General features: G+C 37.7%; 1 protein-coding gene across 3 annotated transcripts in view; it reads left to right on the forward strand.

Annotated features, from left to right (window-relative positions):
- The window catches only part of disc1 (DISC1 scaffold protein), a 76,407-nt gene extending 67,769 nt beyond the window's left edge, over nucleotides 1-8,638 (forward strand). For all 3 annotated transcript variants that reach the window (XM_028469213.1, XM_028469215.1, XM_028469214.1), the window contains 2 exons: nucleotides 2,830-2,953; nucleotides 6,905-8,638. In XM_028469213.1, coding sequence (XP_028325014.1) covers nucleotides 2,830-2,953; nucleotides 6,905-7,086 — 306 coding nt within the window. In that variant the 3' untranslated portion in view covers nucleotides 7,087-8,638. The remainder of the gene's footprint in view (nucleotides 1-2,829; nucleotides 2,954-6,904) is intronic.
- The last annotated feature ends 3,323 nt before the right edge of the window (nucleotides 8,639-11,961 follow it).

An 11,961-nucleotide genomic window follows, 5' to 3' on the forward strand; every position in this document is an offset into this window, starting at 1 on the left:
ACTTTAAGTAAATGACTTCCATTTATAGCTGCTGCCATAGTAGAGATCGATTAGTGTGTGCAGTTTGGGGGCTGGAGCCCAAACCTCTCATAGTCCGTAGCTCACACTTTACACTGTCCAGTGACAACCACCTCTATAGACCTTACAGAAATACACATTTGAAAATATTTTAATTAGTGCTGTCAAAATGAACACGTTGATTTAGTTGATCAAATGTATTTGCTAAAAAACATTTACGCAGATTTGTTTATTTCAGGTGTTGACTGACCCCTAACCTTTGTGCAGTGTGCAGCCCATGCAGCCAAACCCATAGACATAGACACTTGGAAACTGTTCATTCAAAGCTGAAAGAAAGTTATTAAAATACTACTTTCTCTGTATTAATTCTACCCAGTTTTCCATAAATAAATAATTACTCTTACAAGCTTCAGTCTAAAGTAGAAAAATGTGATTAATTGCAATTAATTACAGAAAATTGCACAAATAATCGATAAACATGTTTTTTTTTATTAATTGACAGCCTTAATTTGAATCTATCTGTAATATTTGTGTGTTTATCAAGGAATGCTTGCAGGAAGCTGCCGACGGGGGTTCATACGTAAAATCGTAGGATTGTACAGTATTAAATTATCAGACGACGATCAATCACTTTCACTTTGTTACAGCTCAGACCTGTTTCTATTCACGTAGTCCGCCTCCATTTTCCAAACGTTTCCACAAATGGGGTTGTGAGCGTAACGTTTGGCTCTGAGGACTCTCGTGAAGCCAGTGAAAGGAACAGGCTGCATTCAGCGTAAAGATCAGTAACCCTACATCATGTGGACATTAATTGTATTTAATATAGTCTATATTAAGTTACAAGGCCCTCCCCACTTTGTGTTTGGCAGCGGAACTACTGTATGTTCTTGCTGAGGCTGTACGCGTCGCCAACAGCATGAATACCCAACACAAATGTCTGTTCGTCCATCAGATAAAAATCAATACTTTCTCTATAGGATATCATTGTGTAAATGAAAGGATTGCATACGTCCAGTGATATTTTGTCAGATCCGCCCACCAATCAGGTTCTTCTAACCATGGGCAGGTCATTTTCCAAGAGAACTGATTGGTCAGTTTCACTAAGATGTTATCCATGCACATCTAAACTTTCTCCCGACCAGGTTAGCCGTTCAGTGTAAGTTACCATGGTGATTTACCCTGGTAAGAAGGTAACCAGTGTCATAGTATAGCACACAGGATAAATCCCAGAATTTAGAGCGATAAGAGGAAATCCAGCTTTGTAGTACAGTCCCCCAATGTCAGGATCTATTCACAAATATTGAAGTCACATGAATACTTAACAACCAACTGTGAGAAAAGTGGCTAACGAGATAAATTGGTGAATGGAAAAGAAACAGTTACAAATTATAAATTCCTGTCTTACTTTTATTGTCTCAATTTTGATTTCACACCTTGAAATCATAGCTTTAGAAATCACTTGTTTGATCAATCAGTTGATGAATGAAGTTAGCATGATTTCACATACGGTACTTTATCATTTTTAATTGTAATTTTAATATTTCAGCTTTGTTTGCAAACTATTAGATAGTAATTCCGGTAATTCCAGCAGTCACTCTCTGACTGTCTCATTATTGTTGAAATATCTTCTGTTGCAAATGTGTTTGTATCGCAAATGTTGAATAAAATTACTTCAATTCCATCCCCAAGCAGTTTGTTTAATCAAACAATATTATTTGCTCATGTGCCACAGGGATAAAAATGCCATTTCTTGTATGCTATAGTTATGTCCAGAGGACTGACCAGAGGTTAAATGTCTGCTCTCAGCAAGGAAGAGAAAAGAAAGCAATCAGTTCTGTTATTATTAGCACCTTTCTATAACCTGTTACGGGGTTTATTGTATGCAATGAGTCGTACTCACTGTCGGATGTTTTTCTAGGAGTGTTATCCAGCACTCTGAGCTATTTTTTTTTAAAATCCTAGGGTGGTATTGACTTTAGAAAAAGTGACTGAAGGCTGAAAAGTAGAAAATCAATTAGCTCCATGAACACTGGACTCCTGTCTGGTTAAAACACTCCAAACAGGAACAAAAAAAAGACAACATTCTATAAATGGACTGTCTGCCTTCTTAGTGCTGAAAGAATGGACATTTCTGCAACACTAAATGAACCCACTGTGCTCACTTGTGATAGGTAATACTAGATTCTCATGAACCCTAATTAAATCCTGTCTGTAATGGTTCTGCTCTGTTTATGTCAGTTTTAATTTTGCAATGACACAATGCAAGTTTTCATTCCTCGAGCAGATGGTTTTGCTCTTTTTTTTAATTTTTTTTATTGTTGTTGCGACATTACATCATTTAGAGAACAAAGGCTATTTCAGGACAGCGACTAGAGATGTGACTTTCAAGTGATTGTTTTGACACTTCAGAGCTGTAGGGAGTTGGAATTGTCGACCTGCGGCAATGACTCAGATTATACCTCCCATATGTTGTTGTGTGTGTGTGTGTGTGTGTGTTTCTTTTCTGCTTGATAGCTGTGAAGAAAGTAGGACATGGTGTTTGCACTGGGGCCTGTTCTAGTTACGACCAGCTTTGGGCTTTCAGTGCTTTTCTCCTACAGCACTCAGCTCTCCACTGGCATGAAACCCCCACCACAGTGCTATATATATATCGCAGATCAGTCCTTTAAATGAACATGACACACTACAAGACAACATATTGGAATTTAGTATCATATTGAACTAAGAACTTTGACGAAACGTGCAAATGTCAGAGTATAGATACATGTGCACGAGTGTCGTTGCTGATCTTTCCTCTCTTTTCTTATCCAGGACAGTTGCAGTGAGGCTGAGGCCATGGACCTGACGGAGCGCTGTGAGCTGATCAGTGACAGGCTATTGACTTTAGAAGATGAATTGCAGACGGCCATTTTAAACAGGGATCAGTGTCGTACTCATATCCTTTCCAGTGGTCATTTTGTTGACTAAAAATGTTTAATCATAGTTTTCGTCGACTACCGTAATTTCCGGGCTATAAAGCGCACTGTTGGCTGCATTACAATAATTTAGTGATTTTCTAAGAAAAATCCACAAAAATGCTGCAGCCTAACGTAGGCCGCTCTCGATTGACTGATGAGGGTGCCCGTCAGACAACTCGGCCAATCAGAACGGGCAGGTTGACGGGCTGCTGTACTAAAGTTATCTTTCACGGAAATGTTCGTGTTTCAACTGATAAGTTTCCTTTACTACATGAAGTCTCCTCTTCACTGCCCCACGTCTACATATCAGCCCATTTACAGCTTTGATAGTAATTTCAACCATATTGTTCCCTAGTTTACATTTCTATGTATACATAAAATACAAAATGTGTAAGAAACCAACAATATCCAAGCAATAAGTGATAAATATCAGTCCCAACAGGATCATCTCTTTAAATTTCCTAGATGTTGTGACCAATTTCTACTTAGGTAAGGGAAATATGTCATAAGTTGAGGAAAAATTAAGGATTTTGTAAATTTTTTTTAGTTTTTTCAACTGTTTAACATTAAAATTAAAAATGACAACAATTATGTGATATAAGCACTGGGAAAACTGTTATCCTCTGCAAATATTGTTGAGTTTCATTTACACAATGATTGATGTGTAAATTGCTCCTGCAGGCCAAATTGGATGCTCCAAAGGGCCGGATTTGGCCACCGGGCCATGAGTTTGATACAGCATGTGAATGAAAACTACATCTTTTTGTTAACTAATAAAAAAAAAAAAAAAATACAATAATGTTCACATGAGGTGAAATAAATCAGAATTTTCTTTTTGGAAAATATCTAATCAAAACTACTTTTGCAACATGGAAGGCAGGATAAGCCAGTATGTGATCCAATAGGAATTATACGCTGCTTGTGTTTGCGGACAGTGTGTCACACATTGATCACATCAAATCTTTCTTTGTGTATTCACAAACATTAATATCATCCCATTAAAGGTTGATCAATGGTAATTGGATAATGAAAAAATTGTTTATATTTTAGTCAACTATCTGTAACAGTTGCACTGGTTGGCACTCACACGTCCATATCTGGGCCTCGTTCTTAGTAAAGACTGACTGGCAACTTTTTGTGACTCCACTTTTCTATAGGACAAAAAAACAGGATGTCGAATTGAAGATAAATTGAGATCAGAGCATTTGCCTTGACAGGCTGTAGCTACCAGCTGGAAAATGAAAAGGTAAAAGTCCAAGCAAGGTTATTAGAAGTGCGCTGATGTGAGCTGTCAGTCACTGCAGGCTTAGATTAAGGCCGACCAACAGGGGCAACAGCTCACCAGATAGACACATTTCACTGTAATGACTATGTTCATTTCACATCGTAATGTCCATCCTCCTGCGCTCTCTCTCTCTCTCTCTCTCTCTCATCTCTTCTCTCTCCACCTGCCCACTTCTATATTCTGGATCTGCTTTGGAGGAAATTACAATATCCATGATAATGACTTGCAGCAAACTGTTGAAGCTGATTACAGGTTACAATGCATCATTTTCTGTGCCAATTAAAAGGCTGATTGGAAATAGATTAGTATGTTTGTCTCGTTCCACTTTTCCTCTCTGCACGGTGGAGAGATTAAAAATGTCTCAGTTCAACTTGGCAACAAGGTTGCTATCTAAACCGCTTTTTTCAATCCTTCACCAGGACCTTATGTTTTTATATTTCCACACATGCTTCACACATTTTACACATGTACATATCTATGTAATAGAATATTTTTTCTGATCCCCGTTCTTGGTTTCCAGTGTTCAGTGGTCCCATAATTGATTAAAGAGTAACTAAACCCCTGTTTTCTGCTAACCTGCCACTAGGAGGGAAATTCAAAAAAATGCCTTGGTTATGGGGCGTTACTGCTGTAGCAGTAAGACACGCCCACTCAGGCAGCCCACAGCGCTGTGAGCAGTACCCTATGATTAGCACAAAATCTGCTTTTTATAAAAGCACAGAGTCAAAAACATCACAGCAGTTTCACTCAGAGCATTAGACCTTATTAAAACTGTCAATGCTCACTGAGGGCTGTGATTGGAGGAAACCCTCCTGCCTCCTCTCAGCTTTTATAGGAGGGGCGGGGCCAACGTTGAAAGTTGATGACGCAGGGCAATCCAAAGAATCAATTTCAGCCAATAGCAAAATTTAGTTGCAATCGCTGGCATTCAATTCCTTTAGAGGCCATTAACTCTGACATTTTACAACTAAATATACAAAATTAAAATACTTTAACTAAAATGTAAAAAGTTGGACTAGGATTAATAAACAGCACTACTTAATACCCAAATACATATGTATTCATCAGAAAAAGGTGGGTTTAAGGTTTAATTACTCTTTAAATTTGGTTGGAGCTGAATTTAAGGAGGATTAGTGTTTCACTCAGAATGCAATTGCAAAAGAAAGCAAATATATTATACACTTTATTTCTATGTTAATGGTCGAGAGAGTAGTGACTTTGTGTTTGTGGGTGTTTTTTTTTACCAGAAGGAAGGGTGGGATTAGTTGAATCTGATATGCATGTTCTCCCTTTTCTTGCAATGACTCAGGTTACCCTCAACATTAGAGAAGTGGTCATGTTAATGCAATGATAGTGCAGCAACAAATTCACTCTGATCTGCAATTTATTTGTTTTACCTGTTGCTTATTGATGGAAATACAGTTTTGTCTAAGTCGGAGTCAATCCGTCCAGCTATAAATCCAACCACACCATCAGAAGAAACGTTCATTTTATCTGAAAGTTGAACTTCAACAGCTCATCTGTTGATCCGCTCTACATTGATTGGCCACTGATGCTTTTTGGCCCATAAGAGTCTGTCACTGGGAGTTGTTTCTTCTTTGGACCACTTTTGGTGGATATTGACCACTGCAGACTGCAGAACATCTCCAAATAGCAGCAATTTGGGGATGCTCTTTGAGATGCCCTTACCCAATCATCTTGCCATCAAAGATTGGCCTTTGTAAAAGCCTGCTTGAATCCCTACACTTGACAATTTGCTGCCTCCCAAACATCACCTTTTTAGAATTGTCCTTACTTTTTCCACCTACCGCTATAGGCCATGATAAAAGGACTAATTTTACCATCAGTGGCAAAACTGTTAGGAATGCTAATGTGTTGCTTTTGCCTTGATGTTCTATTTAAAATCTTGAAACTATCATGCCTATACATATGAATCATGACTGGTTGAAGACACAACAAAGCCAAAGTGACTTATTGTGACTACATGCAGAATCAAATGAGTCTTTTAAAGAAGTCTTAATTAAGAGCATAAAGGAAATGAAAGAAAAAACCTCTGAAGTGCTAGTTTTAAGGTTTTACATCCTGATTTAACCCCCACCATCTTCTGCAGTATCTACAAAAGCTCTTTAATGGCTGATTAATTATGAATGAGAACAATCTGTGTCCATTCAGACAGTAAAACGAGCCATCAGGTCCCATCTGCCATCAAAGCCATCTCTTTGATTTCCCACTGAAGCCGGACACTCGCACAATTAATTTGAGTTTCTGTGCAGGTTAAACAATCCCGTTCTGATGGCAGTCACTATCCTATTTCAGTGATGCTTGATCAATAATTTAGCTGGTCAGTCTGTTTGCATGCGTCCCCACACATCACAATGCTGGAGTTGAGATGAGTTTCATGAATAGTGAAGTGGGTGGGGTTAAATTAGGTATAACATGATGATCTGTCTCAGTGATGTGTTTGGTAGCCATATTAGAGATTGATGACTTCATCAGGTTATAGCTGCCCTTTGCTTTCACCACTAACCATGCCAATCACAAGTGTCGGACTGGCTCTGTGTTAAGTCTGCTGGTATTTTGTTGTATTTATGTGTTGATGTGTTTCTTTTTGTAGCATTCAAATCATCCTTAACTCATCCTGCACAGTTATTAGAGAAGGAGGTCCAGGAAGTCAAATCTACTTTGCAAAAGATGCTTGCACAGCTTAAGCTAGAAGATGCAGAGGAGAAGGAGGAAGAAGATGAGTTCAATGACCCTATGAAAATTGAAACGGAGGAGGAAGACGAGGAAGAGGACCAATACTTCAGTGACAGCTGGGACATTTGAAAGAAATGCTTGTAGTGTTTTACAAGCGCCTTTAGTTTTTGGCTCCTCAGTTTTATGAGATGAAGACATCTTCAGATTTCCTGCTTTCCACTCGAGCGCCACATGAATCCCATCGATGGTGACATTAAGCAACCTACGGCTATTGGAGATTTACTGCTGAAGCTCACACAGATCGCTTCCTAGCAGCCCCTGTGGTGCACCAGAAAGTTTTCACCACAAAAACAGAGGGAGCCTGTCAGATGTCATTAATTTAGAATCTTGACGAATTGGGATTGGATTGCACTCTGTTTACACATTAGTTGGTTTCTTAGTTGTTTCAAAACATAGGTTATGTTAGGTTAGGTCAGTCGATCTCAAATTCTTTCTGTCGCTCCCACCTTTGAAGAGTGAAAGATTTTAAGCCCTGACAGCCGGACAGAATTTCAACAAAAATGGGTCAAAAATTTAATATTTTAATTAAAAAGGTCAAACCTGTGATTAATCTTCTTCAAAACTCATAAAAACACAAGATGTGCAATCACCTATATTAAACCAGTAATAAAGAATAAAGCCAAAAAGTGTATTGATCAAAAGCACGCCCCCTCCTAGGGGACTCCCCTTCTATTTGAGAACTACTGGGTTAAGTGAATATGTAACATTAACTTTCTCGTGTTTGCAGCATCAGCTCTGTTTGTGATTTATGTTGTGAAAATCAAGTCCAATTTAAAGTTCCATGTGTAACTCACTCACTGTGCTAACTAGCTGTACAGTTTCAGCTAGTAGGCTCTGTTGTATATGATTATTATTTTATTAGCTACACGTCAAGCTAGTAGCATTGTCTTGATATAAACTCCATCAAGTAGCATTCGCGGGATGTGCTAATGCAGCGATTCTCAACTGGTGGGTCGGGACCCAAAAGTGGGTTGCGCACTTGGAATGGGTGAGTCGCGGACAGCAGGTCAAATGAGGCATGCCGTGAAATGCATGTTGCACAGGAAAATATATATAGATTTTATGTTTCAAAAAATATTATATATGTGTGTTTTCCCCAACGGTTATTTTTGAAAAGCTAAATTTGGTTTGTTGAATTCTAAAAAAAGTGGGTCGCGATTTAATAACTGTGGCAAAATGTGGGTCCCAGGGTGAGACCAGTTGAGAACCTCTGTGCTAATGTATCTCGTCCTGTTGGAGTGACAAACAGACTTTCTACAACCTCCTGAGCAACAGGGAAATTAGCTAGAAGATTGTTAGCTAGCTTGCTAATGACTGTAAAGAACAGGCCAAAAGTCTTTAAAATAATTCACGAGAGCTTTTCTTGGTTTTCTATGAATTATATTAGCAATCTGATACTACATTAATAATAAACAATGTACATAGTGTACCTTTAAAGATGGACTTGATTGAATAATTAGCTAATTTAAGATGCAAGCTAATAGTTTTGTGCAAATATTGACCGCGAGGACAATGCTATCATTCTCCTGTACCGTATTTGCGCGCAAACTAACCGTCCCTAATAATATTAATACTAGGTATTAAAAAAAAAAAAAACAACTACAGTAACACAATTTTGTAAGAAGTTGATACTCTTCAAAAAGTGTTTATATAGCAAAAGTCAGATTTCTTTATCACCCAAGAGTGTTTTTAAAATGAAATACATTTTTTATGAATAACTTAACCATTTTGTATTTATCGCAGCACACAGGTTCTCGTCTGGTTGGTTAGGATTTAAAACTGTGTCATGGACATTTAGGAAAAAATAAGTAACAAGAAAAGTTATTATACAGCAGAGCACAATAGTATCACTTCAGCTGAAAAGTTTGACTGTTTTATATTTATATTATTAATCAAATTGTGTAGATGAAACATTATTTGTTACATAGATTAAGTTCCTCTTAATGCAGTAAATTCATATTGTGTTTAGACTAGGGTTTACCATGTCACATGATTATGGTAGCTGATTAGATGCCTGAGTCAAAGGTCACCATGGAACATTAGCAAGCTTCTTTTCTTTTTGTTGTTTTTGAATGAACTCCATGTTATGGCTGAAAAGTCATTGATGCGTGTGAACAACTTCTTTTTATTAAGTTTTTTGGAAAAAAGAAACAGATGTAGCAACACTGAGCCATTACTTACTGATGATTTGTATAACACAATAATTGTTTATTAAGGCTGGAGTGGTAATATTTTTCATAGGTAACTAACATTGTGGAACCCTTCAAGGTCCAGTGCACAATGTTGGAAACCTAAGCTGGCAAGACCTCCTCTCATATACTATATAAACAAACATATTCCCCCGGAGCAGAACAAATAATTACAAAAACCAAATAATAAATATTGAATGCATCTAATTGGATCTTTCCATTTGGACTGGATGGCAGAGATTGGTCAGAGTTTTTACAGGATTCCAGCTACTGATACATAATGTTTGGACTACTCTTAGGATGGAAGGGCCATTTCACCCAGAAGAGCAAAAGTAAAAGTTCTGAACAGGAATGTGAACTCCACCTTTAATGCACTGTGGACTAAAAAAATGCCTTTTATGGACTTTTGAAGTGGAAAAATCCTGTAAGGTCATCCATAAACCAGCAATGTAACCCTACTGGGAAGGGAGATTTGTGGATGTCTCAATATGTATTTCATTTCTTGCAACGTTGCTGTGTGTTTTAATGACGTTCCAATATTTTATGCATAAAGACCACAAGCCACGTCAACGCATTTACAGTAGATCGAGTTGGTTTGAACTAATAAGTACCTAAACATCAGCACATACAGTAAGTCCACCTACATGTCACTGAAGTTTGACAAACGTTTTCTTCATTTGTATACACTTTTATGATTATGATACTCTATTTGGTTATAAAGATACAACTTTTATTGTGCTTCTGCATGCAAACACATTTGTCAACAAATGGTTAAGAATAAAAAATGTGATATGAAGGAATTTTCCATAAGAGCAGGGTATCTTGTGTAGGGGGGAATGTAAATGTCCCTATTATGTTTGCACTTCAATACTTTTCAACTTATTACTTCCTGTTGAGTTTAAAAAAAAAAAAAAGGAAAAATCCTGTGTGTCTTGATGCAATATTTAGATTTTTGCTCTTTGTTTATCTTAAGAATTGTGTAAAATGAAAGTGTTTGTAACAGCTTTTGATTTACTGTGTTCCACTGATTACTCCACAATCCATGCACGTCAGTGTCAAATTAAAATACACTCAACAGAGTGTCACTTGACCTTTTCTGCTTTGGAACATATTAGTATTTCTTCCATTAATTATTGTTTGAATTTTCTGGACAGCTTGAGGTCACAGTCGATTTCTTCCTATTTATTCCTGACTGTGTCGCACTAATTACAGCGTACATTCAGCCTAATGTTGTGTCCTGCTGTTTTCTTTTTCCATTGACTTCCAACCTCTCTGGTGATTATTCTCATCAGAGAATACGTGCGGACATGCCGCCAGGCAAGTGAGGGCAGTGATGACATGTAGGAGATACCAATGGGGTAATAAAAGCCTTACCAATGAGGTCTGCAGGGAGTACATGGGTTTCTATTGTTATCTCGCCCCAGCAGCGGCGGTGTGGTTAATTGGGAGGCGGCCTTACAGAGGACATGGTGGGGAAATGAGACGGTATTGTTATTTGTTCTCTTATGATTTGTTTCTTCTTCAGGGATTCCCACATGTGCCGTCCCACGTTCTGGGTTGTTAACACATCTGAACAATGGGACTTCCCCCACATTAAGTTGTAAACCTCCTCCCGAGCAAGAAGTCTTTAGGCAATGTACAAAGCCTTACACATGCACCTCCTGCCAAATTCATTTGAGTTGCTGCACGCCCCCTTACTGTGCTCTGCGTGGCAGCGCTGATCATAAAAACGACCACAGAGAAAAATCCAGATGTTTTTCAGCAGGGAACAAAACAGGGTGAGATGGTTTTTAATGTAAAAATATCTACCATGCATCCTTATTCTATTTTTGTCCAGTTTTATACTGTCCAGGTAGATTTTACTTTGTAAGTTTTGGGTCACTTTTTTAACCCTCATATTATCTTCTAATATTACGAACACATTTTACTTCTGGGGTCAATCTGACCCCAAAGATATTTGCCTCCAGAACATGATTTTCAGATTTGTTGACCAAGTTTTTGTGTCAGGCACTTTGTTTATTTGTTGAACACATAAATGACCCCTTGATAATAAAACCACGACCTTTTAAAATGGAACTATTTTATCTTCAATAGTTGTGCAGGTGTGGGGATGTAAGGTCACACACAGACGAATACATTTTACACAGCAATGGGGTCAAATTGGCCCCAGAGGGACACCAATGTGTGCAATATGCATTCAGTACAATTAAAAAAAAGAAAAAAATTATCATGGTAATGTTATGTTTAATTAAATTAGGAAAAGTCATGAAATATCAAGCTAAAACAAGTCAACTATTATTTTTTGAATGATAAACATTGAATGGGGTCAAATTGGCCCCAGAAGAACACCAATGTGTGCAATATGCATTTAGCGCATTGAAAAAAATATCGTGCTATTTTTAATCAACTGTAGCCATCAAATTAGGAAAAGTCAAGAAAAAGCAAGCAAAAAAAAAAAATCAACAATTATTAGTTTGAATGATAAACATTGAATGGGGTCAAATTATCATCAAGAATATTACTTGACTGAAGTCAACCTAGTTCTGTCTCCTTTTATCTTTTAAATAGCAAACACATGAACAAAATCCTCCACCCATTAAAGTTATGAATAAATAAAAAGGCTGTAGAAAAGCAGGTGTCGGAGAAGTTAATTTGCTGTGGAAATCCCTCTTTAAGTGTTGCAGACTCCCAGCTGAACTGTAATCTTCCCTGGCTTATACATGAACAAATGCTGTGGACCATGTGAGAATCATAT

Source organism: Gouania willdenowi, chromosome 15 (genome assembly GCF_900634775.1).
Source record: "Gouania willdenowi chromosome 15, fGouWil2.1, whole genome shotgun sequence".
Classification (NCBI taxonomy): Eukaryota; Metazoa; Chordata; class Actinopteri; order Blenniiformes; family Gobiesocidae; genus Gouania; species Gouania willdenowi.